The following is a 24,043-nucleotide window of genomic DNA, read 5'->3' as shown; positions in this document are numbered from 1 at the left end:
TTTCCGCTGTCGTAGACGAAGGATACGTAAAGGATGATCAAACGAATCGGAATAAAAGAATTGAATACTTTAGTTTTAGGGAATGTATTAAAACAGTATATATGCTTATGAACTAGTTACTTCTTTACACTAGCATTTTTCATCAATAGGAGTGTGAATACCTACCGTTTCCTTCTCTACAAGGACACCTTCTACTTCGTAATCTGTCAAATTCGCGTTAGCCGCATGTGTGTTTCCCATGACCACGATCTTCTGATTCTTACAGTGAATGTCTTGAAAACAATCATACTCCTCTGCATCTTCCGTATTTGCTGTGTGTGGAAGTATTGCACCAATATCTATGTAATCTCCCTCTAATACTCCCAGATTTTCATTATTGCTTGTATCTTTTTTCATTGAGTTAGAACCTACACTTTCTATGTCATCCATACTACAACTCACATCAAAGTCATCCATTCTCTTAGGGAGAACATTAATAATAGTAGACTCTGCAACTTCTAGCTTCCATCGCTGCCAGTCTTCTTCGCCTTTGATCAGAATACCGATGAGCATCGAGGGATCCATTTCCGATAGCTGCAATTTACCAAATTTACTGGTATGGCACGACTCTACAAAAGAATCTTCTACTGCCGGTTGAGGAATATGGGGATCGAAATGTAAGAATTCATTTCCTTGGTAACCAAAAAAGTACAATGATGAAGACGGCCTACCGCCGGCAATGCCTACTGACTGTGAAGAATTTAAAACACCGCATATACTCTCTCTATAGCTTTCATTTACCGCGTTAATTCCGAGTTTCACGCCTAACAAGAACAATATTCTACTATTTGGATTCTCAGCAAACACTTCTTCAACTTCATTTTCATATACATCGCCGGATGAAACAGAAACTATACAATCGTTGATGCCACATTCCGGGAAGCCATATATTAAGGATTGTATACTCCTGGCTGTAGCTGCGGGGCCGAACCATTCACCTGGTCTTTTATCAGAAAGTTCTGTACCCGCAGAAACAAAGTTATGTAACGAAAAAGGAGCTTCAGGCGTATCATTAAACCAGCTAACAAATTTTGATTCCATTTTCAAACTTTCAATACCATTTACCCTGAAATCTCTGCCCAAATGAAGGATCTGTAAGGCATTGCCTAATAAACTCTGTCCTGTCCTTATCATACACCCCCACCCAATATCAGTGTTAAAGCAATCAGGATTTGCTATGTAATCCTCTATTGTATTGATCGGGTTTGTCCGTACTAATAAATTTAGGCTCAAAGGTGAAGGCCCATCTGGTGCTCTTGCTATAGGAACAAATCTCGTTCGATATGTAAAATTGACCCTTGATCGTACATCCAAAAGAAATTCCTTTGTGTAGGAAGAATTTTCCCTACCAAACAGAGTGCTAAGAAATCCGCCACTAACCGCTTCACCGCGATATCCACAGTCTTGCTCGCATTGTTCAGGGTCAAGTTCTTGGTCTCGCTCGGAATACATTTCCCCTAATACTACATAATCATGATTCGTAAGAGTAACCGGCTCTTCAGACGAGCCTTGTAACACACCGTGAGAAACTTTTTGGACCAAATCCATTTTCCACAGTTCTAGCCACCTCTGCATATATATCACCACCCTGAAATGCGAGTCCGCGACGTTACCTCGTTTATTCTTTTTACCTATCGTTATTGTGTGTATATTTTTATTTTTTTTCCTTTGAGGCGCTATTGCTAGCAGCTTCAACGGTCACCGCCTAAATAATAAAGTGAAATTTGACATTCTACACTTAAATCAGATCTAAGTAGAACAACAACGATTAGGCCTGTGAGGAACTTCTAAAAGAAGCGATCAAAACGCAAAATCAAGTGTAAGGATAAATTTTTGTAGCTGTCAAAAAAAGATGGCAAAAAGACATAGCCATTATCAAGGAAGCAGAAGCAGACATGCACGTGGTGGTAATTCCAAAAGAGGTGGCAAAGGGAACGGTAAAGGCCTAGTCGGTAGAAAGATAAAGAAAAAGTCAGCTTCCGCTGGCGGTTGGCACAACTCGTCTGTACCATTGGGGGAAGGTGACCTTAATGATGTAGGCGCCGACTTCAACCCAGGAAGAGCATTCATATCACCGAAAACCATAGAAGACTATTATTTTGGCCGTGATGCCAAGAGTCGCTCTATGAAAATGGGTGGTTTGAGGCCAGGTAATCGGTTCGATTCTTCAACTAATTTACAAGAAGGAAGAACAGCCTTCCGCAAAAGACCTATGCAATTTGTGAAAGCTAAAGAAGTTTATGATCCATCCCATGATATGATTCAAAAACTAAGAGCAAAGAACCAAACAGAGAGCAGCGAAGAAATTGTTGAAACGGATGCGGAATACTTTAAAGAACCAGAGAAGGTGGCTTCTGACGTCGAAGATATTCGCAATGAGGACAATAAAAGCGAAGATGATGAAAGCGAGGACGATGAAAACAAAGACGACAATAGCCGGGTTTTACCTTTGCCAAGCCACTCACTGTCTTCCAATGAAGGCAAAATCAAAGACAGCGACCTCTTTTTTGTAGATGAAGAGGCTCAAGAGGGGCCGGATCTAAGCAAAATAAAAAGAGTTCGTATCGAGGAGATTCCAAAGCCTAGGGAAGTTGCTATAGAGTTCGACCCTATCCTAACAATTGGAAAGGTTGAACTTAATATTTCAGAAAGGAAGGAAAGCGAGGACATCAGTGTTGACATTCCAAATAAAGGTAACGAGACGTATCATCCGTTTTCCGGCTATATTTCAAGCGTGTTACATGGCATACATAACAGTGATTCGGACCATGATGAACTAGACTATGAAATAGAAACAGAAAATAGTAGTGAACCTCTATACGAATCCTCAGAAAGTGTTGAGGTTGAAGACGAGTTTAATTCTCTTGAACAACGCCGCAATTCTCGAGGTGATAAGAATCTTTTGCCAAGCCCTAGTCCGCAGTTAGCGGAAGAAATAAAATCTCTATCAATAAATGGCACCAAGCCACTTGAAAGCCGTAATGATAATTTGCCATCTCCTGTTAGCGAGGAGTTAGAATTCGGATTCAAAGAAGAAGATTTTGTCATAAATACAAATGATATATTGGTTACCAATATAAGAATGGGTGGAATGGATAATTCATATTATCTACAGTGCTACAGATTACTAGGGGATTATAATTTTCATTGGATCGACCAGGACTTACTCACTGATTTCGTTGTAGATGAGTTAGGTCTTCCTGAATATAGATTGCCTGCATATTTAGATTTTATCAAGAATTCTCTCATACCAAAAGTTGAAACAGCTGAGCCAACCTACTCGGATATTCCTATTTCTGATTCGAGTGACGAAGAGGACAGCTATGAAGATGACGAAGATATAGATCCCTCAATTATGCATAGTGACATGGAAGAGGGTCTAGACGATCTCATTGCATACACATTGAAACATGATACAGAAAGATTCAAAACCTTTGAAACCAAGTCCCTGGAAACTCAAGGTAAAGGTAAGAAGAAGAAGTTACTAATAGACGAGTCATTAGCACTGGATACAGAAACACTAGAGACGTTGCAAAGCAAATTTACCAAACGCCTAGAAACTAAAGCAAAAAAAAGAAAAGCCAAGGAAGATTTCATTGATCAAGAAAATAAAAATTCAAATGATATGCTTAAGAAATACCCATATGGCCTCCATATTCAAAACATCAAGGATGAATTTGAGTCGTTTTTGTCTAAGAACAAAGATAGGCTCACTTTTCCTCCTTTAGATCCTCATGGAAACAAAACCATAATGAAAATCGCGAAGCATTATAACATGAAAAGTTCAAAAATTGGAAAAGCTAATCATACATCGGTAGTCGTAGAGAAAATAAAGAAAACGAAATGGTCTACTCCGAATCATAGTCTGATCGACCAATTGATGAGACGAAGGCCAGTATTCATGAGAATAGATGTAAGAAGACCGAGGGAAGAACAAGCCGCGTTCGAAAGAACTAAAACAATTAGGGGGAAATTTCATGTTAAAGAAGGTGAGATTGTTGGTGAAAACGCCCCAGAAATTGGAAACGAAAACATCGGTAGAAGGATGTTGGAGAAGCTCGGGTGGAAAAGCGGAGAAGGTCTTGGTATTCAAGGTAATAAAGGTATAAGTGAGCCAATTTTCGCCAAGATTAAAAAGAATAGATCGGGTTTGAGGCACAGTGAGAGTTAGTTTAGTCCTCGTTTTTTTCTAATAACAATGGGTATGTCGGTTTCTTCATTTTCTGGGGAAGATAATGAAAGATCTACAGTGATATATACATAGGGAGTTAGGTACAATTTCACATTACATATCGAATGGAATTATTATATAACACTGTGAAAAAACATTCTCCTATGAAAATTCGCGTTGCGCGACGTGAGGCGTTAGGCTTTTTTGTGGAACATTTATAGTCATAAAAACAATTAAAAACACTAACGTTCCTTCAGGAAGAGAGTTACAGGTACTAAAAACAATCACCAATAAATAGTGATAGGTCATTTGTGCATCATGACTGATTTTGATCTGATGAATTTTCCCTTTCATGAACGCTTAGATTCTCCTGTATCCGATGATGCAGAAATGAAAGACGAAAAACCGATTCCACAAAACTGGCTTAATGAAAACCATGTTGGAAAATCGATCCTGCCTTTATTTGTCAACCCTGAAGATGTTATCAATTGCAACTTTTCTAATGCCAGAGACTCGTATGAAGAGAACAAACCGCCATCTATGGATCGTATGAATTATGATAGAAATACTAGTTATCAAGAGTCTCCGAGATTACAAGAACGACCAAAAAACGAACAAAATAAATCTCCCATAGTTACTGATACTCATAAAAAAGATGTACCTAACTTCATACACTCTACTCCTAGAGAAAACTCTTCGACGAAGCATTTTACCAAAGCGAGCGAGCAGGTTCCTTCTCAAGGGAGCGATGAAAATGCATCGTCAGTTATCTCTATAGAAGACTGCAATGGTGCCAAACTTTCTCTACAAAGCTCTTTATCTAAAGAGGATTTTAGAGTTTTAGAAAATGTGATACTTGGGTATCAAAAAAAGGTCATCGAATTAGATAGAGATAATCTAAGGCAAGAGGAAAGGTCAAACTCTTTACAAAAGGAGCTCGAAGCTGCCATGAGGTCAAACGACAAAAAATTAGATGACGAAAAAAAAATTGAAGAACAGACAGTATTAATTGAAAACCTAACAAGGGACCTCTCACGGAATAGGGAAATGTTAGGAAAAGCCAATGATACTATTCAGACAAAACACACTGCATTATTAAGTCTCACTGACTCCTTACGAAAAGTCGAGCTGTTTGAAATACCGATTGGTATACTATTTTTTGACCTGTATGACTCGGAGGAAAATTCTTCAAAATTAGATCACATATTACAAGAAAAATATCCTAAAATCAAAGGGTTTTTATGTGTATCACACCAAGAGGAACAAAACCGCCTTTCTCAGCGATTTAAGAATGCAAAATCAGAAATTGAGGATCTCCAAAATGAGATAGAAACTAAAAAAAGTGAAATTCAGACTATGAGAGAAAAAAATAATAATTTAATTGGTACGAATAAGACCCTCTCCAAGCAGAATAAAATACTATGTGATAAATTCGACAAATTAACCATTGACGAGAAGGAAATCCTAAAAGGATGTAATGAGGAAATAAAAACTAAGTTAGAAAGATTAAATGAAAGACTAGGATCATGGGAGAAAAGCAAAGAAAATTATGAAGCATCGTTGAAAGATAAAGACAAATTGCTGGGAGATGCTGAAAAGAAAACAAGCACTATGTCAAAGGAACTAGATAATTTGAGATCCCGGTTAGGAAATTTAGAGGGAAATACTTCAGAAAAAATTACAGTAAGAAATATTTTACAATCAAGACCCGATATTTCAGCAGAAGAATGTAATTTTCTTTTGGTTGAACAAATTGATTCAGCAAATTTGACTACCTTACAAAATACTGTAAAAGAAATTGTTTTGGCTGTTGGTATTCCTTACCCAAAGCTGAGGCGAAAAATTCCTTTATTGGCTATTAAATTGAAATATGAAAATATTATGCTTTCCAATTTCGCTCAACGTCTGCATAGACAAGTATATAATCAAGAAATGAATCTAAAAAAATTTACGGACCAAGCATACTATGAGTTTATGTCAACGCGTAGGATGGATTCCATAGATCACCATTTGGAGAGGTGTCTGGACCATCTGTATGATCATATCTTGGAGAAGATGGTCAAATAATTTTTTTGACGGAATCAATAGATAAACTGTTGTAATTGTAACTGAAAATCAAGGTATAAGATTAAATTATATTCTAGGAAGTATGTATAAATATTCATTTGTTGTAAAATAGGAGAGCGTAGGCGCTCACCATTTTATATTTATACTTTTTTTATTTGAAGAATGGAAAAAAAATACATATGGAAAAAATTTGAAGTCATCGCAAACGTGTATAGCTTTATATAGCAAAAGTTTGACTCGCCAAGAAGTTACAACTGATAGTTATATCGCACTATTTTAAAATAGCAGATGAAGACTTGTTATTATGAGCTTTTAGGAGTTGAAACGCATGCTTCTGATCTTGAATTAAAAAAGGCTTACCGTAAAAAGGCCCTACAATATCACCCAGATAAAAACCCAGATAGCGTTGAAGAAGCCACGCAAAAATTTGCTGTTATCCGAGCTGCTTATGAAGTACTGTCTGACCCCCAGGAAAGAGCATGGTATGACTCACATAAGGAACAGATTTTAAATGATACTCCGCCAAGTGCTGATGATTACTACGATTATGAGGTGGACGCTGCAGTAACAGGTGTCACAACTGATGAGTTGCTCTTATTTTTTAATTCTGCCCTTTATACCAAAGTAGACAACTCAGCTGCAGGAATTTATCAAATTGCGGGAAAAATATTTGCTAAGTTAGCTAAAGATGAGATTTTAAGTGGTAAACGACTGGGGAAATTCTACGAGTATCAAGATGATACCTTTGAACAAGATATCAATAATATTGGCTATTTAAAAGCCTGCGATAACCATATGAACAAAACTGATAGGCTTTTATATCCTTTATTTGGATATTCACCTATTAATTATGAATATCTGAAACACTTCTATAAGACTTGGTCATCGTTCAATACATTAAAGAGTTTTAGCTGGAAAGACGAATACATGTACTCCAAAAACTATGACAGAAGAACCAAGAGGGAAGTTAATAGAAGAAACGAGAAGGCTAGGCAACAGGCTCGGAATGAATATAATAAGACGGTCAAAAGGTTTGTGGTTTTCATTAAAAAGCTCGATAAGAGAATGAAAGAAGGTGCAAAAATTGCAGAAGAGCAGCGCAAATTAAAACAACAGCAGAGAAAAAATGAATTAAATAATAAAAGGAAATGTGGGAACGACAACGACGATAAAGAAAATTTTCATTTACAAAGCTGGCAAACGGTAAGAGAAGAAAACTGGGATGAACTGGAAAAGGTATATGATAATTTTGGAGAATTTGAAAATGCTAAGAATGATAAAGAAGGTGAAATATTGATTTATGAGTGTTTTATTTGTAACAAGACATTCAAGTCAGAAAAACAATTGAAAAACCACACAAACACTAAACTGCATAAGAAAAACATGGAAGAGATACGGAGAGAAATGGAAGAGGAAAACATAACACTTGGGTTGGATAATCTTTCCGATCTCGAGAATTTTGATTCAGCAGATGAAAGTGTTAAGGAGAAAGAGGATATTGATCTGCAAGCCTTGCAAGCTGAACTTGCTGAGATCGAAAGAAAACTGGCAGAAGCATCTTCTGAAAATGAAACTGAAGATGAGAGTGTCAAAATAGAAATGGAAATAGAAATGGAAGACGTCAGCTCGGATGAAAATGTGCACCTGCACTCGAAGAACAGGAAGAAAAGAAAAAAAAAAAAGAAAGGAAAGGTGGAAACAGAAATGGAAGAATCTGAATCCTTTGACGACACTAAAGACAAAAGGATTGATGCGTTGAACGACCTTTTAGCGTCACTGGAAGACAAGGGCTTACAAACATATGACGATGAAGATTGGTCTACTAAAGCGAAGAAGAAAAAAGGCAAACAACCTAAAAAGAATTCGAAATCTACAAAAAGCACTCCATCTTTATCAACTCCACCATCCTCCATATCTTCAACTGCCGCCATTGAAGTGTGCGCTACATGCGGAGAATCATTCGATAGTCGAAATAAATTATTCAACCATGTGAAGATAGCAGGGCATGCGGCAGTGAAAAATATAGCAAAAAGGAAGAAAGTCAAGGCTAAAAAGAAATAGTGGCAACCTCATAGAACGCCAGATAAAAATTATTATAAAGATATGTAGGGTTTAATTCTAATCATAGTCACTGTGGAAAATGAATACCGTCCTTGTTTCAGAATCTGCATCTGAATCCGGGTGACGCGGTCTGGAATTTTTTTTCATTTCTCGCCGAATAGGAGGATTGATGAGCTGCCACTATTGAATTTTGGAGGAAGAGTGGCTCCAGCATGTAATTTTCTTTTCTATTAGGCTAGAAGAGAAACCATACAAAGACGAAAAGCTTACTTACTCGAGGGTGAGAAGAATAAAAAATATCTTTCATTTTTCAGGCAACTAGTTTGTGACTGTTTATAATACTAAATTGGATTGAAAAGAAATACAGATCCCCGTACGAATTTCCATTTTCATTTTTTTTCATTTTTTGTTATTAGTCATATTGCTCTAAAGTTCCAAAATAAGTTATACACGAATGATGAATAACAACGGTAACCAAGTCTCTAATCTCTCCAATGCACTTCGTCAAGTAAACATAGGGAATAGAAACAGTAATACAACTACCGATCAAAGTAATATAAATTTTGAATTCTCCGCAGGTGTAAATAATAATAACAACAATAGTAGTAGCAGTAATAATAATAATAATAATAATAATAATGCTCAGAACAACAACAGTGGCCGCAATGGCAGCCAAAGTAATGACAACGGAAATAACATCAAGGATACCTTAGAACAACATCGACAACAACAACAGGCATTTTCGGATATGAGTCACGTGGAGTATTCCAGAATTACAAAATTTTTCCAAGAACAACCACTGGAAGGATATACCCTTTTTTCTCATAGGTCTGCACCTAATGGGTTCAAAGTCGCTATAGTACTAAGTGAACTTGGATTTCATTATAATACAATCTTCCTAGATTTTAATCTTGGGGAACATAGGGCTCCCGAATTTGTGTCTGTGAATCCCAATGCTAGAGTTCCAGCCTTAATCGATCACGGTATGGATAACTTGTCTATTTGGGAATCAGGGGCGATTTTGTTACATTTAGTAAATAAGTATTACAAAGAGACCGGTAATCCATTACTCTGGTCCGATGATTTAGCTGACCAGTCACAAATTAACGCATGGTTGTTTTTCCAAACGTCAGGGCATGCACCAATGATTGGACAAGCTTTACATTTCAGATACTTTCATTCACAAAAGATAGCAAGTGCTGTAGAAAGATATACAGATGAGGTTAGAAGGGTTTACGGTGTAGTAGAGATGGCATTAGCTGAGCGTAGAGAAGCACTGGTGATGGAACTAGACACGGAAAATGCGGCAGCATACTCAGCAGGAACAACACCAATGTCGCAAAGTCGTTTCTTTGACTATCCTGTATGGCTTGTAGGAGATAAATTGACTATAGCAGATTTGGCTTTTGTACCATGGAATAATGTCGTAGATAGGATTGGCATTAATATCAAAATTGAATTCCCAGAAGTTTACAAGTGGACGAAGCATATGATGAGAAGACCTGCGGTCATCAAGGCATTGCGTGGTGAGTAATTGTGACGCCTGCTTTGAAGACACAGAAAAAGAAAGGAGGAAAGGAGGATATAAGGGTTTGTATATAGGCAGACGGAAGGAAAATTACAGTGCAAATAGAGACAAATAATGTCATGGAAGTATATGATAGTTTTGGAATTTGTGTTCCCTCTTTTTTTGTTTGTTTGTTTGTTTTCTTTATATGATCCCCATGCACAAAATTTTCTGAATTGTTTTATGTAATGATTGCAATACTATAAATTTCTCAATTATATTTGAGGTGTTCTCACTTCTTTCTTCGGCGTTCTTGATGAAGTTTGCATATTGCATATTTTTTCTCGGCATTTGACACGATGAGCTTAAAGGAAGATGACAATAGAAAATTTCAAACGTTTAATAATTTGCGAAGAAGGGATTTATTCAGTTACGACGATTAGATACATATGTAACTTACATGTGAACGGGTTTTGTTCACGGAAATACGTTCCAGCCAATATTTAAATCGATTGATGTCGAGATATGAAAAGTTTACAAACACTATGTGAAATCTCATTGATGAGAAATCATTCCAACATACAATCTGTGAGTAACGTCCCCTATCACTTATTGAAAAGGATACTGCAGAAAGTTAAAATACCGCAATTATTGAGACTTGAGAAAAGCAACGTATTACTGATATTTGACGATGATGAACTATGGTTAGGATTCCTGAAACAAGATTTCCCGACTAATGTACACGAACAGTTTGTATCTAAGAGAGACACTATTTGCAAATATTACTTTGATTTCGTAAAGGAAAACGACATAGAACGTTACCGGTCAGACCAGGACTTGTTGAAGTCCTGCGTACGTCAATCAGTCGTCAAAGACATCCGAAACAACAAGTACCGAATACCATACAGAATGTTATACTCAAAGTACCAGCGAGAAGTGGAAAAGAAACAAGAGGAAAGCGCAGAAAGATTACGACTGGAAATGCAAAAATTACAGCAAGAAAGAGAAAAAAAGCAAACCATAGTGGTTGACCACACTGTTTACTTTAAAAAGCGGAACACCAAAAAAACTACAAGGCTGGACAACGAAGCCCATTCGCAACTATACATGAAATCTCTGAAAGACCACGAGTCCAGACTGAAGCATTTCAAAGACGGTGGGTTCAACATTGCAAAAAGGCATGCACAGCGTGTGGCCTTTGGTGGCAAAGCGGGAGGACAATCATCCACCCTCAAGAGAGGCTCAGTGCCAATCAAAGCGGAACCTGTTACGGTAAATCGTCAAATAGACAACCTCACAGTAGAGAAGAAAGACATCCCACAGCCCATCACGCCGGTGAAGAAGAGAAGATCCGAATCACCGTCAATCTTTCTCGTTCGCAAAAAACCTGCACTGTTGAGGCCAGCACCGAAGGCAAACGCTGCAGCTTCCCGACTCCATCCAACACCGATCACCGACGATCACCCTACACAACCTCATCCTCATCCTTATCCCCACAAAGATATTGTAACTTCAATGCCAAGTGTCACCGTAAATACCGTACCAAAGGGCCATAAGAAGAAGAAGTCCGGAATTTTCGTACGAAATGCCGGATCTGACGGAGATACTTTCCCACACGTGACCGCAACCGCACCTACTACCCGTCCGTACATCTACGAGCCACGGAAATAGCAGTAACCCAACTCCGAAGGCCGTCACATCCCCTGCGATCTCCCACGGGTCCAATCATTCCGCGGAGAAAAGAAAGCAACCGGAAGCAACGGGCTCTCGCCTTATAAGCGATTTTCGCGTTGCGCGTCATCTTTTTGTCTTCCGTCTTAGTAATTTTTTATGGTTTTTTTCTTCCCACCCGACTCTATTTGAGTGCAAGCATGCGATATATCTCTGTATATATTGCCAGATCTTTATCGCAATAGGTTCATGTACTATATGCGCATCCCACTCTTGTACATGCACAATATTGTGCTCATATATATCTGTATGTATATATATCAGTTCTAGATAGACTAATAACACTTTCTTCGTTAGACAGATATTTGAATTCCTTTTTGTTTCTACTTGTTCCTTTCTCTCCATCCAACAAGTAAAATCAAACCACTGTATATAAAAAAATTACAAAAGCTAAAAATGTTTAAAAGATTTTCCAAGAAGAAGGAGGTTCCAGAAGACCCAAAAAACCTGATTGACATTGATAAGCCGATCAAAGAACTTCCTGCCTCGATACCTATTCCAAAGGAGAAACCACTTACCAGTGAGCAGCAAAAAATGTATGATGAGGTGCTAAAACATTTCAGTGACCCTGATTTGAAGATTTATACAAGCGAAAAAAATAAGTCAGAGAATGATCTTAAACCCTTAGAGGAAGAAGAAAAGGCATGGTTGACAAGAGAATGTTTCTTACGTTACCTAAGGGCTACCAAATGGGTGCTAAAAGACTGTATCGATAGAATCACCATGACTCTGGCGTGGAGAAGAGAATTCGGCATTAGCCATTTAGGAGAAGAGCATGGTGATAAAATAACTGCTGACTCCGTGGCTGTCGAGAACGAATCCGGTAAGCAAGTGATTTTGGGTTACGAAAACGATGCTAGACCTATCTTATATTTGAAACCAGGCAGACAAAACACAAAGACTTCTCACAGACAAGTGCAGCACTTGGTTTTCATGTTAGAAAGGGTTATCGATTTTATGCCAGCTGGTCAAGACTCTCTAGCTTTGTTAATAGATTTCAAAGATTACCCTGATGTCCCCAAAGTACCTGGCAACAGTAAAATTCCACCCATTGGTGTGGGTAAGGAAGTGCTGCATATTCTACAAACTCATTATCCAGAAAGACTAGGAAAGGCACTGTTAACAAACATTCCTTGGTTAGCATGGACTTTTTTGAAGTTAATTCACCCTTTTATTGACCCATTGACCCGTGAAAAGCTGGTTTTTGATGAGCCGTTCGTTAAATATGTCCCCAAGAATGAATTAGATTCATTGTATGGTGGTGATCTGAAATTCGAGTACAAGCACAATGTTTATTGGCCATCTCTAGTGGAAACTGCACGTGAAAAAAGAGATCATTATTTTAAAAGGTTTCAAAGCTTCGGTAGTATAGTAGGTTTAAGTGAGGTTGATTTAAGAGGTACTCATGACAAACTTCTTTACCCAGTAAACTCTGAAAGCACCGTGTAAAAAGCAAGTTTAGATAGATAATGATAATGCACGATAATATATAATAAATAAAAGAGAATGAAAAGTTTGATACGTTCCCGCTCCAATCTCCTAACCATCTAGTAGTGCAATCCAAAGGGGGAGAAGCCCGTGTCCTCTTTTAAATCAGTATACACGTGTATATGCACTTTAGATAAGCCCTTATTTATTAAAAAGGTTTTGCACATTTGCGTTTCTCTGTTGTGCCTGTAGCTGGTGAAGTCATCATTTGCCAGTCTGTAGCATACATCAATCCACCAGCACCGTTAGCCGCTCTGGCAAACACTACTCCAAGGTCATTTCTTGCAGTGGTCAAATAATAGTTGGTACCATCACCTAATGATAAAACTTGCGCCCTAACAATATCTCCCGGCTTGAAACATTCTATCACCTTCACACGATCTCTGTCAGTGGACCGCACATCCTGAGACCTGATTATACCTCTAAATGTCTCACCTAAATCTGATGATGCTTGAGAGACAGAGAATGTAGCTGCTCCAGAACCGCCACCAGCGGCAACTATCCCCGTCCCATTACTACCAACACCACTATCAATTGGAGATGGTTTGTCTTCTACAGCTAAAATCTCGACATTGGCTCGCTGTAACGAAAGTCTTGTCACTCTGGTCAATACAATGTCACCTTCTTTCGGTAGGTTATTGGCAAAGTCATTATTGGCATATTTACCGGCTTTACAATCATTTCCTGTCCCGGGAACCACGGAAACCCGGATATATTTTACAATTCTTCTTGTCACATCACTAGGTGATGCATCTACTGATTTTTCTTCTTCTGTAGATTGATCAGTGGCTTCACGTTCTTCTTCCTCATCAGTGTTTCTCTCTTCTTCGCACCTCACTGTCCCAACTAATGTAGCAGTTATAGCTTCTAGAGTACTTCCATTGTGCTCGTATTGTAGTAGTTTAGTCCCCGGACCGGACACATAATTGAAAATTATATCTTCGCCATCTTTATTTTCTGTACTGTATTGTGGGCATATTAGTTTGCCTGGATAAGCTATTTCTGGAAATTGAAAATTGTATGCCATTATAGTACTCCCTATGTATTGAACTATTCAATAATTCAAAAAAAAAAACCAAGTGATCGTTAATATATAACTGGTTTGTTCATTATGCTAATATAAGCAAGCTCATCATCAGTGAATTCCGGATCTTTTTTTTTCTTTTTCCAGTGTTTTTTGGAAATTTTTACTTCACGTGACAAATACGGGTAATAAATATAATATTTTAAAAGCTATGCCGTACAGGATGAATTTAGTAAACGTAGGCAGGCGCAGCGTAAACTTCTTGCAATAAATTATAAGTTTATAAAAATTAGAATGTCTTGATATGTATGATTTGATTCGTCTTCATTTCTCTTAATTTTCTACACTAGTAGAAATGTGTGTAACATCGTGAATCATCGTGCACTTCCATTGCGCTTTTCAATTCATTTAACTCCAACTTAATCATTTGAGCCAGTTGGGGGGTTAGTTGGTTGCAAGTGGAGATTTCTGGATGTCTGTCATATTCAAATTCTCCATAAGTATCGTAAAGAATTATCTGGGACGAAAATCTAACACCTTGCTCGTTTTTACCGTTTACATCCACGTCACCTAGACTTGTCATGTCTGATTTTACAGGAGAGTCGGGCGTCATGGAATCAATAAAAGAAGTGTTCATCCTCGGGGCTTTTAGTCCTTTGAAAGACATTGAAACAGGCCTATTGGGTTCGAATTCTGGTAAATATGCATTATTTCTTGGGGTGACTTCTGTGGGCAGTTCTGTGCGTTTGTTGAAATCTTCATTCTCAAAATCGTTATCGTTCATTCCGCTTCCATCTTGTTCACATGTGAGGAATTGACCCTGATGCTCATCTTCGTACGTAGTAACTTGTTCAGCAGCAGGATAAGACTGAGAATCTTTTCCTGTGTAACCAGGTTCTTTGTTATTTCTTGTGTTGAAAGCGCCAGAGATATTTGTGTCATCCCTGTTAACAAGTTCAACGGTTTCTGCTGCATATGGTGTCGTCGTATTTCCTAAGTCTAAATCTAGATTGAGATCATCGTCACCAAAATTTATAAAACTCGCAAATTCCATTATATCTGAAATTAACTCGTTGTCATCATCAGCATAAATGCTTTGACTTTCAGAATCCTTCTTCAAAGATTCTTTTCTTGACTTCGGTACATCCCTCTCAACTTCGGTTTTTTCTTCATCAGAAGCCATCACCAACTGGTCGAATTTTTGTTCAATGGAATCTAAAAATATATCATCTTTTTTGGATGGGCCATTATCGTTACTGATGTTTAAGAAGTCGTTTTGTTCTTCATTCGTAGTCCCTTCATAAGAATACTCTCTGGAGAAGTTATCTGAGTATTCGAACCTTCCATTCTTCAAAATGCTACTAGCAGGAGACTTTGTCAAGTCCGGAGTAGATAATACCACTGAAGATGCCTCAGTGATAAACATTCCCTCACTATGTGCTTTGATTGACAGCGTGTCTGTCAATGATCTTCGTTGCGAGTTCATCGAACTTCTCTTGTTGGACTTCGTAGATCTTGTCCTTTCTAAAGAAACGATTGAATCAACTTCATGACTATCCAAAAACTTGGGGAAGAGGACCTCGCCTGTATCGTGTTTCGAAAATGCTGGTGAAGGAGCTTCGTAGTCCAGTGATAAAAAGTTATCCTTGGTCGGTAATTGAGGATCATTTTTGGTATCATCGTCTTTTCTTATCTGTTCTTGTAGTGAGCTATTTATCTTGTGTTCATCGCCTCCCAATATGAGATCCATGTTCAAAGGAGTAGGTTTTCTTTGATCAACTGATTTTGTTATGTGATCTGTTTTTACAGCAGTATCGTCGTAGTTTCTTCGTAATAAAGGTGATTCAGCGGATGAGACTGATGCAGTATCAATCCTTGGTTCTATATCTTGTTTTTTGCCTTTGGATTTTGGAGTTCTTTTTTTTTGCCTTATTGGTTCCTTTCGAGGTGAGTCTGATGTGTCAATTTTTCCCTTAAGAAAGGAATTAAAAATGCTACTGCTGCTATGTGATTTCTTCTTTAGCTTTTCAGGTGTTTTTAAGGATGTTTGGATATTCGTCGAGAAAGTACTTGATGATGACATTTTATTTTTTTCATTCAATATACTATTATTACTAATAGCTGCTTTTGGTTCTTTCCTCTTGAGAAACGAAAATATACTCTTTTTCTTTTTATGCACAGAAGTATCTTCAAGTACAGAACCCGCTGAAGTAGTCCTTTGGGCAGAAGAATCAGTATACTTTCGCGCTTCCACTTTGTTTGAACGAACTTTTGGGTGGTGTAATTTATTTGGAGGAGGTGAAGGTTTTGAACTCTCTTTTAATGGTGGTATACTATTTGTCGTGTCCTTAGTTCCAGAATGAACGATAGCTTCGTCCTCCAGCTTGACTGGTAAACTGATCTCTTGTTCGAGAATGGTAGGTTGTGTATCAACTTTGCCCCGCGGTCCCTGAGGATTTGGTGTGATTCTAGGAGTGGATAAGAAGTCTGGTTCATCAAAAGAGAGTAAACTTGAGGAAGCAACTTGAATACTATTGGAGCCGTCGATGTCAATAAGGTTAGGAGAGGCCATCGCCAAGTTTTCATTTGCTTCCTCTCGTACACCCAGTCTAGACCCGGTTAAACCCTCGCTATAGTTGATCGATTTGTCTTGCTCTTCTTCTTCTTCTTCTTCTTCTATTATGGAAGGCTCAATATTTTGTGCATTTCTAGTTTTTTGATCAGCATATTTGGATCTTTCGTTCAAAATATCAGCTAATGCACTTAAAGAGGGAGAAGTTGTCATATTTACCGTTTGTACTTCTGAGTCTCGGGCAGTACTGTCTCCAAATGACCGCCGCAAGACCGAGCTATCTGCATCCCCGTCAAGGATGGACTCGCATGGCTTTATTGATGAATTTAGACTCTGATCAGAAATCTCTTTCAATATCAGAGAATTTCTAAAGGTTTTGGCATGATCAAGTGTGTTTATTGAGGTCGACGAATAGAAAGTAGAATTTAAAAGTTCTGAAGACTTTGAATCTGAGACACTATCCGACATATCCTGTTGAATGCGTAGCGATATATTGTTATTAACGACTAATTGTTCGTACGGCTTTTGCACTTTAGTTGTTGAGATTTCTCTGTCAATTTCTTTGGCTCGCCTTTTCCGTTGTTTATTTGCAAAGTCAAAAGCCCTATCAATAAATGAACTTGAGTCGACAACTCTAAGTAGGAGAATATCACACGTCTAGTTCCAAAGAAGATACAGAGCTAATCTGATTTCTTCAAATCTGAAATGATTTTTCATACTCGGGACGGTAGAAGAGAGAAGTTGACTTGACGCGTTTTCGCTGACGCGCCTATCTGAGACAGAGATTATCTCGCGGGTAATAAAGAACAGGCATTGATCTAAAAGAATATATAATATAACCTGGGAATTTATAAACTTAATGGCACAGTTCTAGTTACATAATCGAGCAGTTCTTCTGCTGAGCAGTTTTTTGTAATAAGTAAATTTTTTCATCATAACTATTTTTCTTGGTGGTACTTTCCACGACAGTACTGCTGCCAATACTAGGTTTTGTACTTCCAGAGCCCTTTGGCGTAATTGGTGGCGTTAATGCACGGTCGCCTTTTATTTGGGTGGACGAACTTTCCAGGAGTATTTCCGAACGAGTTTTATTCGTTGGTACTTGTGTTAAGTTATCGGGTATGATGGCGTTTTTGGTTTTCACCAATTGTAGCTTGTTAATCGTACTTATATCATGCTTTGCAAGCTTAGGAATGGAAAAATTTAAGACTACAGAATCACCATTGTATGAAAAGTCTGGTTCAATTTTTTCCATTGGGTCCTTCCCCGCGGTAATCATACAATTCGCCAAATATGAGTAAAGCTGGCCCCAAAGATTCTTGAGTTCTAATGTGAGAAAAGATCCAAACCTGTCTTGTAATGTAGTCATGAACGCTTTTCCCATCACCTCGAATCCTACGGTTTTAATGCCGAGAATTCTGGAATGGCGTTTTCCCAATTTCACAATGTAATCATCTAGAACATGAACATTTTCGAGGTTGTCAATAGCAGAATTAAGGACCTTGCAGAACGAAACTGCTTGGTGTTTTAATGATGGAAAATATTCTTCCAACAAGGGGTCCATTGCAATCAAATTGTCATAAAATTGTGAACAAAATAACGCAGTATCAACTTTGCTGTCATTATCCTTCTGTTTACTTTTACGTAGTCTAACGGTAGGATCAATAGTGTTGGAAATCATACCATCAAGAGTAGTATTTAAATAGGGTCTTTCTGTTGAAGTAGTATTTTTATTGGAATATAAAAGTGCCTGAAAAACTTTTAGTTCCTGAGGTGTTAAATACTCCTTGAGGAGGATATCCCATGACATTCGGAGTAACAGCAGATCTCTTGCATTAACTTTAAAATCAAATCTTGTCATATTTGGAGAGCCATCTCCTTCCATCTTCATCTGGTAGACGCTACCTTCCGCGCGTGAAATTGATTGTGGCATAAACTCGCTTCCGGAATTCTTAGATGACATTTCACTTCGCATGGAATGATCGTGAGAGCCTGCTCTCTCGTTATTTTTCAAGTTATCGAGTGGGCCTATACTACTGCTGTTGTAGGAAGGCAGGGATACGTTGTACATCATCGGTTTTTTATGGTGAACATTCCCGCCACACATATTCTTGTTGAATAACAACTGCGAGTGAAGTATTTTTCCTTCTGTCATACACAATCAGTTTATATGTGGTTGAATGCAAAACAACTGCAGTGGTCCGGTGGCAAGTCCCTTGAGGGGTAGATCCATATGAAATGGTTGCATAACTTTTGCTACCTTTTCAAAGGAACGTTATTGCTCCGGCTCGTTCGAGCCTAAAACCTTTTTTTTGAAGAGGTTTTTCCGATGCCCCTTTTGCCTACGGAGTTTTTACTAGCTGCCAAGAAGATCAGGACATCTGCACAGAAATGCCGTACGAGAGAAAAGTGTACCCTTTGTATTCTAGAAGAACAGAAAGAAATTCCAGACACTGTCACTCTCTTTTCTTTTTATTAGGTCGAGAAGTGAATGTTTAATACAATTCTATACAAACTATGCTATAACGCTACTAATTAGCCGTCCATCTCAAAAAGCATGCCCGAACATATGCACAGTCTTGTATACATGGTTGGCCATCTTTTAGTTTGAATGCTAGTGGGTACAATTGTCTTATCACTCGATATTACATTACCTGCTCTAGTGACGGAACCGCACCTACTACATCTCTTAAGTTTCCCATCTGATATTTCTAATATACTCAGTTTGTCACAGGTTACATCGTCGTACAATAATTTGCTAAAAGATTTGGAGGTTCTATTTTTTATGGGTAGTTCATCGGTATCAATAATTAATCCCTTTTCCAAAGGTTGTAATAAGTGAAATATTTCAGGATTGAAAAACTCTGAATTAGAAATTTTTAAGCCACTGGTATCTGCAAAATATACCGCAGCTGCATTCGCATGGGAAATCACTGCATTATTAGCATACTGCAGGAGGAAATCTCCCACTTTGGCATATTCAGGAGGGATTTCAGCTTTCACCAACAGCGAAAATTCACGTTCTTGCGATGGCTGTTGTTCACACAACGCAATAAATTTGTTGTTGACATCAACTAAAAATGTTTCAAATTTTTCGAAATCCACTGGTGATTCGGACAAAACGAGTTTCAAAAAAGTTGACGACTCGTTTAAAATTGGGTATGAAGTTTCTGGAAATTTTGCGACTATTTGAGTGACTTTCTTGATTTCATTGAGAATAGACAATATCAAAGTCCTTGACATTTTGGCTCCAAATATCCCGTGGACTAGAGTGTATTCTTTGTTTGTGGGATCGTTTATTAAGATTAAAATTTCTTGAGTCAAATAAGTAACAAATTTGACAAACCATTTAGCAACAGGAATCAAGGAGTGAATGAGATCTTGTTTCGAAAATATGGTCTGGAATAATTTCGGGTTTTGTTGTTGGTTCGAATTGTTGCTTATTTGTTCAATGGCGAAATGGAAATTTCTCGCCACACCATTGAATGCAAACAAAACATTTTTCAAGTAAAGAATAACTCTTGCCATTTCTTCAATGTTTTCTTGCGAGAAGCAACTGCCAAGTTCCAACTGTAATAACATAATCTTTTGTAATGGCCTACTTGTAATTATCTTATCCATAATTTCCTTAGGTGCATCAGGAGAAATGTTGAAAAACGCGTATAAACTTTTCAATAACGTCGTAATAAATTCTTTGGCCCTTTTTTTATCCAGAGATGAAATCTTGAGTATGTGCGTTTTCGCAGCGATCGTCAAATCTTCAGCAGATATTTGCTTATGCAAACTTTTCACGTATCCAAATGCTAGAGCTGTAGCATTTATAGAATCCTTCTCAGGATCTGCGTAGTTTTCTTGAACAGCAGCATAAAACTGTGGCCATTTTTTGTTGTACTGTTTAACAATAACCCCGCACATAGATGGCGAAACCTTCATCCATTCAACCGATGGAGGTAGAGGAAGCTTTCCATAATTGAATCCAGCGCTTAATGGGGATGCAATAATATTTTTGAATTTCCCTAATTGGCTCTGGCTTATAAGTCGTTCAGTCTCCAGTTTCCAATCATTTTGATTATAGGATTCGATGGTACCATCCTCAAAGTAAAATGAAACGAATCCATCAAACATCTCAGAAGTTATCAGGGTGACTTTTTTATCAAGGAGGATATCGCTGTGGCGACGAAGGTTATAGCGGCGTGACTGAAATATTTGATTCGCGGTGTTATTTCGATCGATATTCAAATCTGATTTTAATATCACTAAATATTCAGCTGAAAGTTGTGTTGGAGCCAGTCTGTATCTTTTCACCAATGATTTCGATGTACCGCAAACATTGTACAAAACTAAAATTTCTGGGGACGAATCTTTCTCAATTGATGATTTAGATACAACATGCAGATTTTCTAGCTTCAAAACGTGTCCTTCATCATCCGTCGGATCCAGCGTGGTGCTTAATATAAACTGTATTTTTAAGGATGGGTCGTTTAGGACGTTTGGCTTGGTCGCGTTAAGATTCCAATTAACATGCAGTTTGTAGAAAGAAATAGTTTTAGATAGTTTTGAATACGTCGTTATCAACATACATTGATCATCATTCATAGGCGTAATTCTAGCAAATTCGAGCCATTGAAGATCCTTGAATCTTTGGTTTGAAGTATTTAATAGCTGTAACGTTATCTTTTTGTGATCCTTTGAGTTTGAAAATTGATACCAAAAATCTATTTGACCATTCTTCCTAATTGCCAAGCATGCATATTTTATGAAGGGTGGATGATACACACCATATGGAGGCACTTGCTGAGCCCTGCTTCTATATGTGTTAGAACTACTGTCAAATGCGCAGAATTGAGACACGATTACGGACTTTGAAGAGGTGAGCCAGCGAAACTCAAGGATGGATGTATTGTATTCTTTCCTCGTCTGCTTTCTTTCAATGTTCATAGGTTTCAGCTTGTCGACGGGTTTTAAGGGCATAACGTGGTTATAGATTTTGTAAACATTATCTTGAAATACCATCGTCAGCTTTTCGTATGTAGTGGCCCGATCAGGGCGTTGTCCAGTAATTAGCATGGTCATGTTACCTAATTCATCACATACAGCTAACATATCCCCTGGCAAACTAAACCAGTTGTTCCAGTGAATGGAAGATATATTATAGAAGAACTGTGGAGCGGACTTATTGCTGTTCGCTCCAAAATTCGGTGTAGTTCCTACGGCAGCTGTAGTTGATCCGTTGACTGAAGTCGTTGTCGAATGAGTGCTTGAAGTGCTACTATTTTCGGGGTATTGGAATTCGTGCAATTGTGGATGTAAGACATATTTTTGCGGCGTGTGAAATCGCCAGTTTATTCCATTAATGGATTCCAAAAACGTGAGGCAAATATTAGCATTTGGCGATTGTGAGTCGCTGTATGCAATAATACCGGTCTTAGACCAGCTCATTAAATGCTCTCCTAACATCATATAATATTCAACAACAGAACGTCAGGTCTGCTGGCTCCTTTTCTTTGACCTTATTTTTGATATAAATTTATACTTCTTTTGAAAAGTTCGAAGCTAGCTTTTTTTTTCTCCACCGAATTAGCGAGATTTATCATCATGAGCTTGCAGACGGGAAGAAGGTACAAAGGAAACTAACAGAAGAATCAGAAAGTATTCGTGGCAATTTTTATATATGTATGCAAGAAATTTCAATACATACTGTGCACAGTGTATACACTCCCGCATTTAAGGTATTATAAAAAAAATACAGTTACAATGATTCTGACAAAGGGTTGCCAGGTCGGACTTTTAGGTGTTTGTATTTCGTCAATTGCCTAATTTTCAAACATTGAAGGAAGTGGTATCTTCATCCACATCGTTGTCCGATATATTATCTAACTCGAAGCTGACGTTATTGCTTTCCTCTTGAAGTTCATATGACTTCGGAAGGAACCCTTGCTTTCCTCTTTCAAATAGGTACAAGTAGAATTCCAAGCATGCAATCATCCAGAAGTACACCAAGAATGCACCTGATACGATAATTAGAACATATGCACTATGGTCTCCACCTAGCCTCAACACTAAAATGAGCTGTTCTTCGTTTGCACCCATAAATAGAAGACCCGAACATACTAGACAAAAGGGAGCTAGGTATTGGAATGAATGTATATTACCTAGCGTTCTTTTATCATGTAGCAGAAAAGATATTTCGATGATTCTTAGAGCACCTCCACACATCAGAACCAGCCCGAACATATTATGGACTTTTGTACTAATTATCAAGTGCTGAGCGTGCTCAGACATGGCCCATCCAGTGAAAATAATGATCAAACTTGGCACAAATGTCCTTCTGCCATTTCTGGAAAGGAAAATCCCGAGTATACCACCAGTCCACCAGATAATCCCCATAAAAGTGTGTTGATAATCATGAACACTCCATCCTTCACGTCCCCATCTATGTTCAGTAAATGTGTTTACGACGCCCCATACGCACATAACCCAACTGTCAACATAATCCTGTGAATATGAAGTTTGGGCACTGCGAATCCATGGTATGACCAAAACCAGTACATAAATGAACCCGTATAATACAAACGCGGATCCCATGATACCATGAGCAATACATTGCCCTGTGTGCGCCTCTCTGCAAAACCCAAATAGCGCAACCGGTGCCAAACAAACTTTAACCCAGCCTGTGAGAACAGTTAAAAAGGATAAACCGCGATGAATATATGATAACCTTTTCTCACCCGCATTTGATATGAACGTTTGTAACCTCTTGCTTCTAACTAAGAAACCAGTTCCTCCGGCTAATCCACCAAAGAATAAAGTTATCCAAGTAAGTCCCGCCAAAAACCATGCAGTCCCCCTTGAAGTTCTGTTTTCGACCCCGTCATTGTCTTGGAACCTGAAGACGGCAGCCTCAAAGAAGGCATAAACGGCACAAATGCATTGTAAGAAAGTAGCCGAGTATATCCTTCCCGCAAACGAAAGGCATGTAACGACAGATGGTAAAAGCAACAGAAACCCCAAAGCGCAGAGCCAGTGGAAAGATTTCGACCCAGCCTCCACAATTTCTGGCCTCGTGTACTCCGAAGTATCATCCATACCCATATCATGCTCCATATCACCGCAAACTTTTTCAAAGAAAAAGCATGTCAGTAAACATATGCTGATAGTTCCGGAAAATCCGGAGACCATTCTCTTACTGAATGATGTCATTCTTTCTAGGCAGTTAAGGTTTACTTTACTTGTTTTCTTGTTTTGTTTGCTGTTTATAAGACATTTCGCTGCGGCCTTAAATATGCATTAATTGGACCCTCCCCTTTTACGTTATTGGTATATCGGTTCGGACTTTTCATTTCATTCGCGGGTGCAAAGAAGCGAAATAAAATACTTCATATG

The 24,043-nt window shown here is 38.2% G+C and overlaps 12 protein-coding genes across 12 annotated transcripts; 6 read left to right on the top strand and 6 right to left on the bottom strand.

Annotated features, from left to right (window-relative positions):
• Nucleotides 1-129: 129 nt before the first annotated feature.
• ATG4 (cysteine protease ATG4) lies at nt 130-1,614 on the bottom strand (the record flags this gene model as incomplete). Its single annotated transcript, XM_033912842.1, has 1 exon — nt 130-1,614. The coding sequence occupies one exon, from the start codon at nt 1,612-1,614 to the stop codon at nt 130-132; it is 1,485 nt and encodes a 494-aa protein (XP_033768733.1).
• Nucleotides 1,615-1,891: 277 nt separating this feature from the next.
• Nucleotides 1,892-4,210, top strand: SQS1 (Sqs1p; the record flags this gene model as incomplete). The annotated part of the gene is made up of 1 exon (XM_033912841.1): nt 1,892-4,210. The coding sequence occupies one exon, from the start codon at nt 1,892-1,894 to the stop codon at nt 4,208-4,210; it is 2,319 nt and encodes a 772-aa protein (XP_033768732.1).
• Nucleotides 4,211-4,528: 318 nt separating this feature from the next.
• On the top strand, nt 4,529-6,277 carry CNM67 (Cnm67p; the record flags this gene model as incomplete). The annotated part of the gene is made up of 1 exon (XM_033912840.1): nt 4,529-6,277. One exon carries the CDS (start codon nt 4,529-4,531, stop codon nt 6,275-6,277), a length of 1,749 nt encoding a protein of 582 aa, XP_033768731.1.
• Nucleotides 6,278-6,565: 288 nt separating this feature from the next.
• JJJ1 (Jjj1p) lies at nt 6,566-8,338 on the top strand (the record flags this gene model as incomplete). Its single annotated transcript, XM_033912839.1, has 1 exon — nt 6,566-8,338. One exon carries the CDS (start codon nt 6,566-6,568, stop codon nt 8,336-8,338), a length of 1,773 nt encoding a protein of 590 aa, XP_033768730.1.
• Nucleotides 8,339-8,792: 454 nt separating this feature from the next.
• Nucleotides 8,793-9,872, top strand: URE2 (glutathione peroxidase; the record flags this gene model as incomplete). The annotated part of the gene is made up of 1 exon (XM_033912838.1): nt 8,793-9,872. The coding sequence occupies one exon, from the start codon at nt 8,793-8,795 to the stop codon at nt 9,870-9,872; it is 1,080 nt and encodes a 359-aa protein (XP_033768729.1).
• Nucleotides 9,873-10,370: 498 nt separating this feature from the next.
• On the top strand, nt 10,371-11,516 carry ELA1 (elongin A; the record flags this gene model as incomplete). The annotated part of the gene is made up of 1 exon (XM_033912837.1): nt 10,371-11,516. The coding sequence occupies one exon, from the start codon at nt 10,371-10,373 to the stop codon at nt 11,514-11,516; it is 1,146 nt and encodes a 381-aa protein (XP_033768728.1).
• Nucleotides 11,517-11,972: 456 nt separating this feature from the next.
• On the top strand, nt 11,973-13,025 carry PDR16 (phosphatidylinositol transporter; the record flags this gene model as incomplete). The annotated part of the gene is made up of 1 exon (XM_033912836.1): nt 11,973-13,025. One exon carries the CDS (start codon nt 11,973-11,975, stop codon nt 13,023-13,025), a length of 1,053 nt encoding a protein of 350 aa, XP_033768727.1.
• Nucleotides 13,026-13,212: 187 nt separating this feature from the next.
• CSL4 (exosome non-catalytic core subunit CSL4) lies at nt 13,213-14,091 on the bottom strand (the record flags this gene model as incomplete). The annotated part of the gene is made up of 1 exon (XM_033912835.1): nt 13,213-14,091. One exon carries the CDS (start codon nt 14,089-14,091, stop codon nt 13,213-13,215), a length of 879 nt encoding a protein of 292 aa, XP_033768726.1.
• A 343-nt stretch (nt 14,092-14,434) lies between these two features.
• On the bottom strand, nt 14,435-17,128 carry BNI4 (Bni4p; the record flags this gene model as incomplete). The annotated part of the gene is made up of 1 exon (XM_033912834.1): nt 14,435-17,128. The coding sequence occupies one exon, from the start codon at nt 17,126-17,128 to the stop codon at nt 14,435-14,437; it is 2,694 nt and encodes an 897-aa protein (XP_033768725.1).
• A 406-nt stretch (nt 17,129-17,534) lies between these two features.
• SPAR_N00930 (uncharacterized protein) lies at nt 17,535-18,815 on the bottom strand (the record flags this gene model as incomplete). The annotated part of the gene is made up of 1 exon (XM_033912833.1): nt 17,535-18,815. One exon carries the CDS (start codon nt 18,813-18,815, stop codon nt 17,535-17,537), a length of 1,281 nt encoding a protein of 426 aa, XP_033768724.1.
• A 380-nt stretch (nt 18,816-19,195) lies between these two features.
• Nucleotides 19,196-22,120, bottom strand: SIN4 (Sin4p; the record flags this gene model as incomplete). Its single annotated transcript, XM_033912832.1, has 1 exon — nt 19,196-22,120. The coding sequence occupies one exon, from the start codon at nt 22,118-22,120 to the stop codon at nt 19,196-19,198; it is 2,925 nt and encodes a 974-aa protein (XP_033768723.1).
• Nucleotides 22,121-22,480: 360 nt separating this feature from the next.
• YTP1 (Ytp1p) lies at nt 22,481-23,860 on the bottom strand (the record flags this gene model as incomplete). Its single annotated transcript, XM_033912831.1, has 1 exon — nt 22,481-23,860. One exon carries the CDS (start codon nt 23,858-23,860, stop codon nt 22,481-22,483), a length of 1,380 nt encoding a protein of 459 aa, XP_033768722.1.
• Nucleotides 23,861-24,043: the final 183 nt, after the last annotated feature.

The sequence above is a fragment of the Saccharomyces paradoxus genome, chromosome XIV (genome assembly GCF_002079055.1).
Source record: "Saccharomyces paradoxus chromosome XIV, complete sequence".
Classification (NCBI taxonomy): Eukaryota; Fungi; Ascomycota; class Saccharomycetes; order Saccharomycetales; family Saccharomycetaceae; genus Saccharomyces; species Saccharomyces paradoxus.
Note: the sequence above shows the minus strand (reverse complement) of the source record. Positions and strands in the feature narration are given on the sequence as shown.